Source organism: Calidris pugnax, unplaced genomic scaffold, assembly GCF_001431845.1.
Source record: "Calidris pugnax isolate Ruff unplaced genomic scaffold, ASM143184v1 scaffold11, whole genome shotgun sequence".
NCBI classification, from domain to species: Eukaryota; Metazoa; Chordata; class Aves; order Charadriiformes; family Scolopacidae; genus Calidris; species Calidris pugnax.
The window spans coordinates 9,956,929-9,974,551 of NW_015090803.1; the positions used below are offsets into that span (position 1 = coordinate 9,956,929).

General features: G+C 39.1%; 1 protein-coding gene and 2 long non-coding RNA genes across 7 annotated transcripts in view; 2 read left to right on the forward strand and 1 right to left on the reverse strand.

The window, feature by feature from the left end:
• The window catches only part of TAX1BP1 (Tax1 (human T-cell leukemia virus type I) binding protein 1), a 54,306-nt gene extending 47,299 nt beyond the window's left edge, over window positions 1–7,007 (reverse strand). For 2 of the 5 annotated variants that reach the window (XM_014937738.1, XM_014937739.1), the window contains exons 1-2: window positions 6,441–6,595; window positions 2,637–2,820 (exon numbers count right to left, since the gene is read on the reverse strand). In XM_014937738.1, coding sequence (XP_014793224.1) covers window positions 2,637–2,813 — 177 coding nt within the window. In that variant the 5' untranslated portion in view covers window positions 2,814–2,820; window positions 6,441–6,595. Of the gene's footprint in view, window positions 1–2,636; window positions 2,821–5,556; window positions 5,681–5,840; window positions 5,977–6,440 lie in introns of those variants that run through there. The other 3 variants (XM_014937737.1, XM_014937740.1, XM_014937741.1) reach the window with 3 other exon arrangements.
• LOC106885504 lies at window positions 6,005–15,151 on the forward strand. The gene is made up of 4 exons (XR_001411452.1): window positions 6,005–6,582; window positions 9,531–9,650; window positions 10,605–10,687; window positions 13,725–15,151. It is a non-coding gene; the product is annotated as an uncharacterized LOC106885504 (long non-coding RNA).
• On the forward strand, window positions 7,072–8,226 carry LOC106885505. The gene is made up of 2 exons (XR_001411453.1): window positions 7,072–7,274; window positions 7,835–8,226. It is a non-coding gene; the product is annotated as an uncharacterized LOC106885505 (long non-coding RNA).
• Window positions 15,152–17,623: the final 2,472 nt, after the last annotated feature.

Here is a 17,623-nt window from a genome sequence, read left to right on the forward strand (position 1 = left end):
TGTATTTTTCTGGCAGATGACTTCCCTCACCCATTTCACTGTGCAGCTGCACAAACAGCTGGACTGGCAAAACAAACAGGATGATATAAGGATATAAATAACCATATCTACTTAAGATATCATCACTGCTGAAGATATCTACTTGGACTTGCAATCTAAATGAAAACCATTCAATTTAAAAGGTACCTATAGATTTTGTTCAATTCAACTAAAAAAAATTCTTGGCTAACCAGTTGAGCAAACACAGGGCAGAATACAGCTGAAGCCACTGCCATCTAAAATGAAATGAAAGTCAATATCAGAAAAAAACCACAAAACAACATTCATGGGGAAGGGGGGATATCTTATTCCACATTAAAAATTATCTTAATCCACTTAAGGTAACACCAGCTGAAAAAGGCTTGTTTTCTAAGCAAGTTATTCACTTCAGAAAGACATGGTGAACTTCTGTTCCCTCTACATGAACAGGCAGTAAATCGATGGTTTGAAGCCTCGCTTTCCTTGCATACTAGGCCAATACAGAAGGCCACTAATTACTGTTAACATAATTAGTCAAGTTTTGTTTTCTTTTTTTATTTAATACTGAAAATCACTTTACTAAGCATGCATTACATTCTTCTTATGTGTTTTAGTAAAGGTAAATGATAAAAGCCCTGCCTCTTTCATCAGTTTTCAAACCATCTCCCAGTAGTTTGTTGATTGCCAGGAACACTCAGTTCTCTAGAAATCACTCTTTTTCATTCAGAACACCATATAGTACAACTTCTGTCTATTGCAAGACAAACATTACTCATACATATTTGTAGACACAGATGCAGTTGGACAGCTGCCTCCATTTAACTCACTGTACTATAACTACACTAAGTATATTCACAACACTTAGTATAAGCTGACATAGTCACAAAAAGAAAATGATATTCATCCTTTTCCCCATTTCACAATGCTTCCTTCCCTTTTGTTGATGAGAATTAGCTGAACTGGAAATTCAGTTGGGGAATTCCATTAAAAATGATCCGGTCCCAAAATGTTAGTCTTAACCTCAATCAATTCCCTGATTTGATTCATCACACGAGAGCTTGTTTCACATAAAGGTGGGAAAGCACAAGAAATAAGCCACGCTGCACAAAAGGAGAAGTTTCTTTCAGCAGCAGTATTACCTCATACCAGCTCAACATGTTCCTTAAATGACTGCCAAAGCTGTAATACCTGCTGCTGCTAAAGTAGAATAAAAATTCATATACCAGTAGTTTACAAAAATCTACCATCACAATCAAGATGAAATCAAAGCTACCTGTACATTGTACACAGCATTTCATGTAGGTGTGAAACAGTTTTTCAGTGACTTTTTTTTGTTGTTTTAGTTTTCCTAATTAGTATTTTAGGATCCCGTCTGCCTGCCTCCCTCGCTTAGGTCAACAGACAAAGCCACAACGTTCATTTCTCAAGTTACATTTAAATAATTCCAAAATGCTTATGTGTAATACAAATAGCACACTCTTTATAAAGTTTAGTTAAACTTTAATCTTTATCAAATGCCATTAGCTAAACATTCAAGTGCACACTGTTACACTGATTTTTTGTCAAAACTTTGCCGATAATCAAGATACATATACATACATTTTTAAAAGCTTCCCACTACAGAAATGCGTCTGTTTCTAAATTAAAGCCTCCTTTACACTATTTAGTGACCATATAGTCATTGTGTATAGCATTAAAAATGCTTCTGCTTTGTTATAGAGCATAGTACTTATATTTTGCAGAAGATCAAATCTTCAACATCTAACATTATCTACTAACAATCAATTGGCAATCAGTGAAGTAAAGCATTTATATTCTTAAACAGTGGACAGTTCTAAGGGAAAGGTCCTCCGGTACCAAAACAGTCTGTTACCTTTCCCCCTTCCTCACTGCCAAAGCATCACTTCTTTAAAGCCTGAATCAAAACTGCTATTAACCATTTAAGTAAGGAATTCAAGCTTCACCTACTAGGAGCTATACTGACAAAGAAATATAGATCTAGGTCTAAAACACAAGCAGATGTAAGAATTCATCAATTTCTAATCTCATAATTTACACTTTACTAACCTTTAAAAATAACTCCAAATAAATCAAATCACTAACGTGAGGCAATTTAGATGTGGCTTCAGCCCTCCTCCTTTTTTCAAGGGTCTGTTTTGAACAATTTTAGTGGTCTCTAGTGTTCAGCCTGTTCTAGCAACAACGAGTCAGGGACGTGGGTCTGGATACCTCCAGCTTATTTTTTTGTTCTATCCACACACGTTTCACACTTACTCTGGCTCACGGTCTTCATACAGTCCTGTTCACAGTGTCACTCTGTGCCCACACATCTCTTCTCAAATCACCTCCATTTAATTCTGCACGACACCGCTACATCACACCTTCCCTTTCACCCAGCAGACGTACAGTGTACTCATTCCTCTAGTTCTGATCTCCAGCTGATCTTTGTTACAAAACTCACATTCTAATAGCAGGAACCAATACATCACTGAAGTGATGTTCCACTTTAGTTTATGAGAGTGCTTTTACTGTTGTTGGCATTTTTAGACTTATTTTTAACTGATAAGAGAGAAGACAGTAAACATCTGAGAAATTGCAATAGAACAAGCTTTACTTACCTTGAAAATACCAACCCAGTCTTTCTGATGAGGATGGATAAATTGGGTCAGAGTGTAGTGACATTCAAGGTGTGTGTTCGGAAGATAACTTTTTGCCACATTTTGAAAAATCACATGTGCAAAATTGGAAGTCTGCAAAGCATTCGCTGAAGACGGAACTTCTTGAAAGGACGACATGATTGATCTGTAACAAAATCATAGAAGTTGCTACTTCAATATAGTGGAAAAATTAGTTCAGTTAAAAAAAAATAATCTATTAATAATCGATTATCATCTATTACAATAATAATCTATTATAATCTTAATAATCTATTAATCAAGACAGAGAAACCTAACAATTAGTTCTTCTGTTCTGGAAACAGCACACTTTGGTGGACTTGGTCTGTAGCTGTCTCAGCATCACTCCAAGACAATCACCTCTCAGAATTAAAGGGCATTCATTTCAGGAATGACATCAAGATGGAGAAAAAGCATCGCTTAGCTGAATGCCCTCAGTATTATAGCTCAGATACAGCGGCAGAAAGTGGGAAATAAAAGTGGTGGTGTGAAAAAAAAGCAGGGTACTAACTTAATGAAATGTTCTTAATGATTCTGGATGTGGCAGGGAAGGAAAAAGCAAGCTCTGTACTTTCCCCACTTTAAACTTTTCTCAGAATTTGAACTGCCCAGTGCTTCTGACATCATTTTTATATACAAAGTTTTTCTTCCCTTCTCAGTAAAAGTAACGAAGTTCCATTTTAAGACATTTTTAAAAACCAAGAAAGTTTACCTAAACAGGAGGGGTTTGTTTGTTGGTTGGTTTTGGTGATTTCGTTTTTTCCAAGAGAGTTCTCTTGCCTCTGTTTAGCAACCTGTAGATATCTTTTACTCTTCTCACTGTAACACATATGCTCCCAGCCCTGCATGTTTAGCTTCATTACCATAAACAATGGACTTCATTGACAGTGGGAACATTTAGGTATGCACACAGATTGAGGGATTAACAGCGATCAGTTGGACCGCAAAAGCTTTTAATCATGCTTTCTATTCACCAACTCATTCAGAACACACAGTGCTAAGAATGCAATGTGCGGCAGCAATGCAAGATGCTTCATAAGCAGAACAAGAACATCCCTTCCTCAGATTTGGCACTATCTGCCAAAAATGCAAGATGGGCAACTGAGCAGTTTCAAGTGTTTGATTTCAATGTACAACCACAAGTTTGTCAAAATATTTGTTATTAGGAGGATTGAGGCCTTGTATATCTAGCACAGTTCTAGTAAGATGAACCATCCTATTCTTGCAATTGCTCTAAAAAGTAATTTTCTATTGACCAAGCAAATTCACACCTTGAATGAGGTAACTGACTGACAAGTGTGTGACATAATATATTACTTTCATTGAAGATACATGTGGAAACCAACCCCTAAAAGGGATGTGCCACTGCAAGTCTCAAGAAGTTCAAAGATTAAAGGCTCTCTGGATATTTCCTATAGCCTTTTAGAATTTCTTTTCACCAGTTAAAAAACAAGTAGCGAAGAGACCATGTTTTCTGGAATATAATGCACTCTGAATTAAACAGGTATTGATGATTCAAAACAAGTAAAAGGTAAACAGGGATTTTATAGGTTTAAGCCCTCAATGCTTTAAGCTTATTACTGCCCAATTTTGTTTAACACATGAAATACATACGGACAGCCATTATATTATTTTGATGTACATTACATAAAAAGAAGCTTTGTACCCTGAACAACACAAGTAGTAAGATAAAATGCCAAGCTTATGAAGATTAACAGATATAAAGGACAAAACCTTACACAAGCAAGAAATTGAGTAAATATCAAAAAGACAGCTTTTGAGAGACAATAGCGTACACATAAATCCCATCTGTTATCTAACTTCAGAGTCCAGAAGAGCGTAGGAAATTTTATGGCATAGTAAAACCCTGAGAACTCTCACACCTCTCAGAACAGACAGTTATATTTAAGACTTCTCGCCCATCCACTCTGAACTATAAATGGTATGAAGCAGCAGATTCTATAATGCTAAAAGAAATAGAATAGCCTTAAGTTTTTTTTCAACTGCAACAAATTAATTCGGTTTTAGTAGTTTAGTAGTACCTGAAGCCAAATAAAAATTGACATCAAACAGACCGTTTCAGTTTTCATTACCCATGATAAGTATAAAAAGAGTAAACAAACCATTAATAACAAAACCAATTGGCTTTAACTTGTTTGGTTTTTTTTCAATAGATCTACTTTAAAAATTGGATTATTCTACATTTATTCTAAGCATGTAGTACCAAAAACCAACCAAAACCAAACACCTCACCTCAAAAAAAGACACCAAGCCCTCCCCGCAAATATTATTTTTTGCACACTGGTTGCCAACTACCATAGCCAACCACTAGCCTCAGTAAAATCAGTAAAGGGAGGCAGGTTTCCAAGCCCAAAGCAGAACTATTCACAAATCTGAACTTGTGCAGACCAGCAGAATCATCTGGGATTACTGTTCCCCAGCAGGAAAATCCCCGGAGCTTAGGTGACGCTGCGATCTACTTACAGTTCAAGGATAGTTTAGAGGATGCTGGGTGCTTGCTTAATTAGCTCACGGCTACCGGTGGGGAATGAGGGGAGGAGGAGGAAGAGCTACGCTTAGGCTTCACTACTGACACGACAAGTGATTCCCGCGGGAAGGCGTTTGGTTTTACGCACAGAAAAGGACGAAGGAGGAAAAGCTGGTCAGGCAGGAAAAACAGAAGCAGGAGGAGCCGTGCCGCCCCAGCCCGCTCCTCCCGCAGTCCTCCAGCGGCGGTCCCGGCGGGACGGGGCGCACCTGACAGCCCCGGCCCCTGCCTGCCCTCACCTTCCCCGGCTCCGCGGGGCCGGCCTGCACCTCGCCGCCTCCCGCCCTGCCCCGTCACCGGCCGCCGCGGCCTCACCTGCCCGCCGCCGATCACCTTTGCTCCGGGCCTTCCCCGCCGCCTCCCACCACCCGGGCCCCGCGCAACGGCCGCCGCTCTCCGCTTCGTCCCCTCCCGACTACGACCGGCCCAAGGCAGCTGGAGGAGGGGCAGAAGGGGGCCCGGTTTCCCGGTGGCGCAGAACTGAGGCCCGCGGCCTAACGGCCCCGCCCGCCCCAGCGGCTGCCGGAGACCGGTAGGAAAAGAAGGTGTCAGACCCGCCCGTCCGTCCCCCCTCGAGGCAGACCCGCGAGGGCCCTTACCGAGACCGGCGCGGAGGGCGCCGGGGACATCAACACGGGGCCTCCGCCATCAGCGCCTGGCAGCCCCGCCCGCCCGCGTCACTTCCAGCCACGGCCCTGCCCGCGAAGGGGCGGGGAACCGGCCGGAGCCGGCGGCGGAGCGGGGCTGGGGGTCCGGGCAGGGCCGTCCCGTCCCGCCTGACGCCCCTCGGGCCTTCGCCCCCTCTCTCCCTCCCTCAGCGGGGGAGAGCGGGGCGGTGGTCCCGGTGCGTGTAGGGCAGGGTGGTTGCTACCTCCATAAAATGCACCTGCCCCCTAGCGCAGTTCCCTCCCTCCCCCCACATGTGTTACTACAGCGTTACTCCGTAAAGCCCCACTTACCCTAATTTAATCGTCTCCCCCCTCCGTCCCGCTTCCTTGTACCTTGTCAATGGCCACCGTTAACCCCCCGGCCTTCACAGCTCTTCCCAAGCTGACGGAGGGGTGAGAGAAGAGTGACTGTAAAGCCTGACGCACCCATCTGCTTGCGTGCGCTTGGCGGGTCTCCATCAAAGTAGGTTACCTCATAAATGCACTGACTCGGCTGGATTTTCACCCTAAGTGGAGTCACGGATGGCTTACCTGAGTAACGGGGATGAGCAGCGAAGAGCAGGGATGAGTAATGGTGGTTGGCTTGTGGGGCTTCTCCCGGCGCACCCAGGGCTGGCTGCTGCCACGGCGTCTTGGAGATCACCTGGACCTCTCTGCTGCTCCTGTTTCTTACGTGGGTTTGTGTGCATTCTGGGGAGACATTATATTAGAATTAATATTAGAGAATATTATAGAATTAATTATTAGAATTTTTGACTTGAATTTTTGATGAGTTCACCAGCTTTTTCACGGTCAGTCCTAAGAGAAATGAAAACTAAGCTAGAGCGTAGAAACTGTCCTTTTAAGTAATTAAGCTTATTCATTGTACTTGCTTCTGTTTGGTGCTTCTTGTTTCTGAAAACAATCTTACATATTTAGGTGTATCGCACATTACTAAGTAATCCTTTGATTAGTACACACGATCTCTTATATCACCCATATATCCCATTTTCCCTGAAAAGCAATGCATTCCCTGCACTGTGCTAATGGATCATTTTAGCAGACTGGGTTTTTTCAGACAGCCCAAACCACGACAGAGACACAAGAAGTGTACGTGTGTGCTGCACTCTCTCCTTTAAGCACAGATCAATTTTTGTAGTGCGAAATGAAACCAATACGTTAATCAGAAAAGCAACGAATGTTTCTAAGGAGGTGGGGAGACCTATTTCTTCTTATCTCTATCCTCCATTTCTTCTCCTCGCTGCTCTTTGCTCTGTGTGACCTGATAAAGGGCTGTCTAAGAGTCACAAGACGCTGTTCTCATGTGGGCTGGGACGTGGGAAGAATTCAGGGTTTACAGTCACAAGCCGGGGAGTATCAGCGTTGGTGAGACTAACATGAAGTTTTGCTTTCATTTAGCACCCTTAAAATGCTGGCTTATGGGAATACAATGGGAAGTTTGAAGTAAAGATTTTCTTTGCCAGCTAGCATCATTTTTACAGTTAATGCCTGGAAAAAAACCCTCTTCCCTCATTAAAAAAAAAAAGATCTCCAATGATGAGTTTTTTAAGAAACTTGAGGTATTTCCATGCTTAGCTCATCAACGTTCATTCAGTCAAAAGAGTTAGTTATAGTTTAGTCATAATTCAGTATTAAGTAATAGGTAAACCAAACTACATATGCTGGTTGTCACATTGTAATGTGTCACAGTGTAAATATTAGGACAAATAAATCAAGAATAATCTTTTCTTGTGCTTAAATCCACAATTTTCAGGGAAAAAAAACCCACAATGTATTTTTAAACTCTATATCTTAACCACCTAAGTCTAAAAATATTCAATTATTCAAATCAATAACATTTCTTATTGAAATAAATGTATGGTTTAATAAGTGTTCTCCTGTATGTATTTGTACCCTAAGTTTAAATGCCAATCTTATCCCTCTAGAATTTACAGCTATGCTACAGAAAGACGGCGCAGAGCCTTTTCTCATTTTGCTATTGCCCCTTTGGGAAATGAAGGACTTTGGCCAAACGGACAAGTTGAGCACCGTGATCCCAGGATCAACACTCAATGTGCTTGTGCTGGTGTAAACAAAGATTTGGGTCAAGAAAAATGTGGTTGGAACTGGTGAAACTTGCACTTGCACTGAGAATTAATGGTCGAGTGCCTTAATGAATCTGAATCTTCTAGTATCTCCTGAAATTCATCGATGTGATATACGTCTTTGGGAAAACTTGCTCCTGAGGTGGAAAAAACCTCACTATTTTTCTATTTTTTGCCTACATTCTCTGCAGAATGTTTAAAATTGTAAAATAAAAAAGAAGTTTGATCAGTGATTTCTAGTGAAACCCTCATTTTGTGAGACTCTTTAATACTAATACACTAATTCAATTCAAAAGCTTATTATGAGTATGATGGCAATCATACCATCTCCTTCTGACTTGATTTTCACCTTTCCAACCCCAATGATTTCAGTAACAGGAAAATGTTTTCATTCAAGCCACTATTTTACAACAAACGGTAGACTTTTCATGTATACCAGAACTTGTACTCTAAGCATGTATAATCAGTGATCGGCCAATATTTCAGTGGGTTTTTTAAAGAAAAAAAAATGGTGAATGTCAAGTATCTTTTTGATGCAATTCTCCCTATATATGTCATGGAATCAGAACCGTGGAGGTTGGGAGAGATGTCTGGAGCAGGTCGAAGGAGAGCATGTTGCTCAGGGCCTTGCCTGGCCATGTTTTGAATGTCTCCAAGGATGGCGGTTCCACCATCACTTAAAGGACCTATACCAGTGGTTAAAAACATTAATTGTAAAAAAGTTTCTGTATATCAAATTGGAAATCCCCGCATTCCAATTTTGTCTCTTGCCTCCTGTCCTTTCACTGTGCACCTCTGAAAAGAGTTTGGTTTCATCATTTCTATATCCTCTGTTTAACTGGCTGTCAATAGCAACAGGGTCTCCCTGTGGCCTTCTCTTCTCTAGGCTGAAAATAAATCAGTTCTCTCTTTTTTTGTCTCTAGAGATACAATTGCCCAAGAACGTATGTCTCATTTTGTTGTCAAAAAACTTTTCACCAGGGTATTTATCTGGAAATAAAAAGCTGGCAGAGCCCTTTTCTTAGTGTCTCAGTTGCTTAAGCATAAATATGAAGACAAATAAAAAACAGCAAGTTAAGATTGTGGGTTTGATAGAAGTGTTAAATAAGGTAAAAATGGATGTGAATGCAGTAACTGGATTTGAACATTACTAGATTCAAAAGAAGTTTGAAATTCAGTCTGGGATATAAAAGTTCCTCTGCTTTGTAATTATACTGAGACTTTCTTTGCCAGGATGAGACTAGTCCCTCTACGGGCATGAGATGAACAAAGAATAAAAACAAAGCAGCTAACTGGAATTGCCGAAGGAAGTGTGGAGCAATTACGGACTCTTGGGGAACAGTCAACCATGTTTGGAAAACATTTACAACTTTCGTAACTACACTATCTTTTTAAACCTTCAAGCTCCTTTAGCAATTCATAGCCTTGAAATTAGAAATGGGTCTCCGTCACATCTGTTTAACCTTGGGTATATTTGAACTTTTATTCAGATCCAGAGCCTAACAAACATTTTTTCTGTTTACTTTCTGTGTTACAGCCTGAACCAAAGCCATGATGAGTTTTGGATCCAACCCTGAATTCTTCCCCTGAGGCCCATCTTTGCTTTGTACGAATGACAGAAAAATTGTATATTTCTAGTTTTTATTACCAGAGAAAGGTACTTTATGTTTTGGATATTCAATCTATTGCTGTGACATGATGATATTGATGAAGTGTGGTAAGGAAACGCTCCGGTTCTAATGATTTGATTTCATTTTGGTTTGACTCCTATTTCAACACTCCCAACCTTTAAAAGTATGGGCCATGAGAGATGTAAAAAATATATATCAATGTCACTAATCGGAAGCTCTTTCTGGTCACGTTGTAAAGCACACTTAATCAACTTCTTTAAGATCATGTTACAGAAAGCTATTAACTATACTCTTAAAACAGTTAAATAGTTATAAATAATGTTTTATATTATGGCTGACAACACTGAATTGCGCAGCGTTTAAGGAAATCTAATCACAGGGCATGCAGACATTGCCTTCCAGTAAGATGGTGTGGCAAAACTTTGGAACATATTAGAAATCACATACTATTGCTAACATTTCCTATTAAGGAGAAAGCCTCTCTCTGTATATTTTGGATTTCTTTTCCAACACTTAATTGCAGCTGATGAAGAAAAGCTATTCAAAAGCTGCCAGGATTTTTAAATCTGTATGAGTGAGATTGATGAAATTTGTGGGTTTTCCCAAAAGAGTATAGGTGAGAGCAGACATGTAAATTTTGTATGTGTGTGCGTGTACGGGTGTGACAGGGAGAGGAGAGAGCAAGAGCTTACTCCTAAGGTGTGAGACTTGGCAGCGCTGCACGGTACAATGGGCACAAGAAACCGCATGTCTGTAAATGAGTGCATTTGAATTGCTGTTATTTCACTGTTGGGTTACTGTATTGTTAAAGTGAAAAGGAATGTTTTTAATAAATGCAAATAATGAGTTAAATGCTTGCACATACTGAGGCTTTACTCTCTGGTGTGTAATTAATATATGTGCACTGGAGACCCAGGTCTGGGGGAGTGTTTCATTTCTTATTTATGATGTTTGTAAGGGTGTTTTTTTTTCCCTTCTAGCATACCTCTTACTGGCATACACAGAACTGCATGTAAATGACCACTGAGTAGGTGTCACTTAAATCTTAGCAGATATACAACAGGTAAATACCTTTTGTTTTGTATGTTTTGGTAGATTTACTGTTTCTCCCAGCCTTTTATCTTTGCTATCTGAAAGTAATAGGAAGCTCCCAAATGACCAACATTTTGTTTTCAGAGGCAGGAAAACTACATGTGGCAGGAAACAAACAAGCAATGAGATTTCAAAGTTCTTGTACCTCAGGGCACAGCGTTTAACCCTGAAGGACTGAAAGTAGAAAGACACTTTCCATAGCTACCTACAGCATGTTTTCTTGTATCCCCTTCTGGGTCCCCCTCAGCACCGGCTGCCACTGCTGACAGAGCACAGAAGTGTCTGTATACTGTATCTGCATGAAGCTTGGCAGCTTTCCTATTTCCTCATAATGGTATGTATTTTTCTCAAAGGATCTAAAGATGTCTGAGTCCTTATACCAGTGCTGTCTCCTGCTCCCCTATCCTGGCTCTAGCCGTTTGCGTGTCTCCAGTGCTTTACTAGTTTTTCTCGCTCCTTGGCTTCCTGAGCAGCTGCCTCTGTCACATCATGTGCTCAAACTGGGGAGCTTGGTGCTGCTCCACAACCCCCTGCCACGGCCGGTACCACCCGACTGATGCAGGAGCTCATGCTCATGTTTGACCCAGCACCAAGGAGAAATGGTGTTGTGTCACACAGCACACTTGTGAGAGGCTGTGCCTGGCCTGGGACGTAGAGACAGAGAGCAACTCGTGCTCTTTTCCCCACAGCCCCACATTTAGTTTGGAGATGGGTCTGAACCTCTTGCATTGCAATTTGTATAGAAAACTTTGCAGTCATCAGGTCTTGAGTCCAGGTACTCACCTTCTCCTACTGCTTGAGTTCTGAAGTCCAGCATTGGGGGTTCTTTTTCTATGAAAAAAAATAATTGCCATGTTGTTACATAAATTATGTACAAATCAATTACTAGGAAGCACAGTGCTAAAATTAAAATTTGTCTTTAATTCATCCCCCTGATTATTTGATATTTTATTGTGTCTATTAAAATTGTATAGAGTATGCTGGATTTGCTGTGCAAACTTACATACAGAAAATAATGCAGCCTTTCTGATTTTATTTGATCAGAACCACCTAGAAATGCAAATTGTATTTTTACCACACATATCCTATCTTTTTTTTTTTAATATTTCATACCTTTTCTTATTTCCACAAATTAATTTCCTTGTACAAGGAATATTTTTAAAGGATTGGTTGGCCTGTAATAAGTGTTTTGTACACAAACACCATGGTTAGAATCTGTTTTTTACAGTGTGTATTGCAGTTATCTTTTCGGGGATATGTCAGTGGGCAGCACTTGGTCTGTATATCTGCATATTTTGAATATACTATGTTTGTGCTGAAGGAGACTTCTTAAGGCTTTATGAAACTCCCTGCTTAAATGCTGCCACTGAGACCCAACTGAGCTTGTCAACAATATCTAATACTGCTGGAAAGTAGTGCAGCATATCCTTAAAACTGGGAGATAGAGGTGTACGAGTCTGAAAAACACCAAGTTATCTTAACAGTTTTTGAGAACTTTACCCATAATAAACTGCACATTGATATATATATTTATTTTAGCATTCCCAGAATCCAGGCATTCTTCTCCCTGTTAGAAGAGATGCCAAAAGCAAATTCAATCTGTAGTTCTCTCTTTCCTTCCCAGACCTTTGTTGACTTGCAGTCCCCATTCTGCTGCAATTAGTCAACCACCAAGGGAGAGTTCATGGGCTGAATATTCTTCCTAGTCCTCTTCTAAATTCAAATATAGTTAGCCTTAGTTTTTGTTGTATTAATCACAGGGCTGCTGGGGCCAAATCAGCTAATTTGTCAATGGGAATTTGCACAAGCTTCCAAGTGGGATGAATTTTTTCCCCTACAGAAGAGCAGATCTTATGAATTGCACCCATTGGATGTCTAGCATCATTCTGATTTGCCATTTCCATATTCCTTTTTGATCATTTTGCACTCAATATTTCACTTAGAAATCATTTATACCACAACTGTACTTGGCCCTCAGTATTATTAGGTAGCATGAAATATACTCAGTGATGGTATGAAAGTTATTTCCAATAGGGCTTATGAAGAACAGCTGAGCAAGTACGACCTCCTGACCTCAAAGTGTTTGTTTACTGGGAACTATATTCCAGTTCTCTACATTTAATCTGTCTTGGACCAGGCTGACATTCCCTTGCTAGATTTATTGTATCTCCAGAGGCTATTACAAACACAACATTGTCACTGCTTATCTAATAAAATGATAATAGGATTATATTATTTTAGTGATAATGATACATTTATGTTCATTTTTAATAGTAACAAACCAAAGTTTGATTTCATGTTCAATGAAGATAATGTGTTATTGAGGGGGGAAAAATAGCCACATTCAAAAAGTATTTTTCTTTCAAACAGATCATCCATGGAAAATATTTTTTATTCCATCTTATTTGCAAATCAAAGCTTCAGTTTGTTGATGGGTAGGCATACTATGTCAGTTTTACAGAAAAAATAATAATGAGGAAGTCTGACTTTGAAAACTCTAGTTTTTCTAAATCAACAACTCTGGATTTTGGAAGCTTGTCATGGTTTTTCTGCTGTATCTTTTCCTAGAAGTTGTCAGACATCAAAAGACAGGCACAACAGACCAGATTTGTATTTCAATTATATTTAGTTATATTTAGTTATATTCAAGGTGTCCACAGTAAGTTAATTTTTTATTAGCGGCAGTATTATTTTTTTTTTAATTTATTAATTGTTGTAGTAGTAGTAGTAGTAGTGGGTGTTAAATCATAGCCAAGTTTTAGTTTGGTACTGTGTGTTTTAAGGGGAGACTCTTAAATGTATTTCTCAAATAGATTTAACTGGTTACTTTTAGTGTAATAAACATCTCTCTGTGTAATGTGTGCTCTTAATTTATCTCCCAGCTGAGGCAACAAAAATCAAATTACTTTTTAACTTCAGTAATTTGTACATTAATAAAAGCTTTGCCTTTTCTTATTTTAGAAAAGTAAATTATTGCATCTCTCCCTTTTTTTTTTTCTTTTTGGTAGAGCTCTGACACTGTAATGCTGACCTTTACCAAATGATCCTATCGTTTTGGTGACCAACACCCTAATGACTCTGCTGTACTGGAATTTGTAGCACAGCCCAGATAAGGCCTGGATCATTTCTTTATGAACAAGCAGCATATTCCTTCTAAAAAGTATTGTTATCTGACAGTTTCTTCTGCAAATTTCACTGCAGCTGACTATTATTTTTCTTAAGTGCTGCTACTTAAAAGTAACCTATAAAAATTAGGGAATAAATAATAGAGATTTTAAACAAATTTAATAATAAACAAGCTATTCCACCGGTATGTGTGCTACATGGTGAAATTATACTGCTAGACTTAAATGAAATATATGGTTTGTATTTAGAACTCTTAAATGTTCCGTAAAGTTTAAGTCGTCTTAAATTTTCAATACGGCAGAATGGAGATTTGTTAAAATAATTGCCTCATGTCGGTATAGATTCCAAACCTTTTTATTACAAATTCCTTTCAAAAATCTTTCGATGGGCAAGACAGTCTATATGCTGGAATATAGACAATACAAGACCACAATAATGGCAGTAGTTTTGTCTTTGTGTGGAATAGAAGAGATATGTTGATCCACATTGATTTGCGTGCTCTTCTTGTAAAAGACTTCTCTGCCCTTTTGCACATAAAGTTGTTTCTTATATGCTCTATATAGCTAAAATTCCAAAGGAATTAAATTTACTATTAATTGCACACACAAAACATGTAAAATTGAGTGCAAATTTTGCAACCAAGTACACAAAATGAAAGCTGGTTCTTTTCTGTTTAATTATATTACTTAAGTATCCACGTCTCTTTGTCAAAAGTTAATTAATTGCTCTCTTGATTTGCAGTAGGTTATGTTCCTGGGTACTAATTCTTCTCGTAAACCAGTGATGAGGAATATCCCCTAATACACCGTACTCCTCTGGTGACCTTGTGTTGCTTCCTCTAAAATGAGGAAAAAAATCCTAAGAATGTCAATAGAAGCAAGATCACCACCCATTTTGGCAAAGCCAAGTCTTGCTCAGGAGCATGCCACACAAAGAAAATGTTTCTGAAGCAATTATGTGCTTTACACTTTTGTGTAGGAAAACCCAAGGCCTGAGTTAGTGCCGGGATTCCTCTTTCTATATCATAAGGATCCAGCCCAAACCACGACATGTTAGTTAGGATTCTATCAGAGTAATGTAAGGTTGATGCTTTTAGACTGACATGCATAGGTTGGTTGGGGAAAATGTAACTATTTTTTTCTGTGTTTTATAAGCATGCACCTTTTCCTGGGTGGCAATTACCTCATCCTTACTCAGACACCTGAAGTTTGAAATCAATGTGGAAAGCTTTTCCACACTGCTTTTCCATGTTGCCCTACCACGTTCATCTTCTTTTCCTAAGTCAGTACCCTGTAACTGGCAGAAGGGCATTGAGTGACTGTTTTATGCAATTCCCATACTGATCAGTATGTTCTATATGTAGTGCATTGCAGGTAGAAGTCAAAATAAAATGACCATGACTGATACCACATATTTATCATATGTAGCAATATTTCTTTTGGAATTTATTTCCTTCTTCAGCTGCTTTTCCAAAAGCTGTTCATCTAAATCTGAACCAAAGTCATCCTCCTCTGCATTTCTATGTCATGTGAAACAAGCATGTAAAAGTAAGGTACTGTACACAAACATCAACAGATTCTAAATCCCGTAAATAATCCGAAACATATTTTTCAGCTAAAGCACAAAAATGAAATCAACCCCAAATTGCTATGGGATGCTATGCAGGTCCTTAAACTTTGAATTTTTTTGTGTGAGTTCTCCAAATGGAACTGGTCTATATTGTTCATGGTGCCACCTGTATGCAGTCACCCACAGACAACATAAATTATTTGTAAAAGATAGTAGTGATTGAATTTCCTTATAACCAGAACTGCAAAACATTCCATTTAGATTAAAAGCACTTGTTCTCCACACCATTTTCCAATGAAATTCATCTAGATAAAGTATCTATATTGCATTTTACTTTGATGGGATTTTGAAGAGAACTTAAAGATGATTGAATTCTTCTGGGAAATAGGTATTTGAATCTTTTCAGCTCTTCTAAGAAACCCAGTCAGCACAGTCTAGCCTAAACATCTTAATGGAATTTATCAGGACTAAAGAGAGGGCAAAAACTCTAGTGCTTAACTGAAATTGGTATCAATTAGTACAAATACAAATGCACTGGTACCCTGTGGTAACCTGCCCTTGCTAACATTCACCTGATGTCCCAGTGAGATGCGACCACTTTCCAAACTACAGTACAAATGCTTCTGACAAAACAAACAGTTCATACCAAAACAAAGCTTCTATGTTCCCCCAGGGCACTACATTCCCAGAGAAGCTGCTTCCCCTTAAGTATATGCAATATTCAGAATATCACACATATTCAGTTCATGGTTGGTTACTAAATTACATCCTGCTGCAGAATTTATCAGACAGTTCAGAAAGAAAGCAAGCAGTTCAGGTTACAGAAGGGGTTTTTTTCTGTAGGCAAAAATAACCGCTTGCGTTGCTGCTTATACATTCCAGTTAGTTATCTAGTGAAGGGCACACAGCTAGGAAATCAATGCTGCCCTGAGAATCCCAACTTGTATATTTACAAGTGTGAAGAATGTCATATTATGTTGGACTCAAGGTCCCTCTAGCCCAGTAGTCTGTCTCCAGCAGTGACCAGTCAGAGAGGAAATATGCAGGGATATTTCTCTGGAATGCTCTCCCACCTCCAGCTATTTGCAGCTCAGGGATTCCTGAGCAGCTCCACTGCACTTATATTGCATTTTACAAACATTATGAAAGCTCTCCAATGCAGAGAAGTAAAGGCAACCAATGCAAGATGTAAGGTTAGAAGGAGGAATAAAACACTGCAGGCTTGGCTGCCAGTTCATTTTGAATCAAGTCTCAAATGTGCTGTTGCATCCACTGTAGTTTCTTTTGGCTACAACTAAGTAGTGTTAATGTTGAATTTAAATATTACTCTGCAGTGAGGGTCCCACTTTAAAGGTAATGTATGCCAGTGACTCTTGCTAAATTCAGTGAAAATTGTGCTTAGTTATCAACCCAGATTACAAAACTCCATGTCCTGAAAAGGAGATCTCCTTAAAGTAATGAAATTTTGTTTTAAAAACTGATCAAATGTACTTATCCTGCATCCATAGAGTTAAAGTCAGGGGCAGGCTCTAATACCCTTGGCATAATATGAAATAGTGCATGTATTTCCCTTTGCTTTCAGAGGTTCCTTATTATGGAGAAAACAATTCCTTAAATCTAAGAAAATGCAAAATTTACAAAAATATACTATAAATAGTCTGTATTTTTAGGGGGATTTTTAGTTCTTTGTTTTGTCTTTTTATGTGAGTCCTTGAAAGTAAAGTAAGATGGCCACATTTTCAACACTAAGAATAAAAAGAGTAGGCTTCCTTATGCTATTTTCTGTTTATTTACTTGTTTGTTTACGTATCCTGGAACTTAGTGGGCACAATGTAACAACAGATAGAAAACTACTATTGGTGTACTACGCTACATCAATAGCAGCTGCTTTCTGTTATGAGGGCTCTGACAAGTTCTCATATTTTAACATCCATGTTCTAATGTCACAAATGTTAAGGAGTGCACCTGAGGTCTACACGTATTTCTTGCACCGTAAGAAAGTAAATCTCAGTCACGCAAACACCAAGGTTTAGATTTACAATGTCACTAAGCTTTCATTGGGTAACGGTGTAAGTAAATATACATAAGTTTTTGTTGATCTAACAAGCTGGGATACAGGACCATGCGGTACAAAGGTACTGTACCTTTTTCTCCACATTTCTCAGATCCTGCAGAGATGTGCCAGCACCAGTCTACAAAGCAAGATGACACA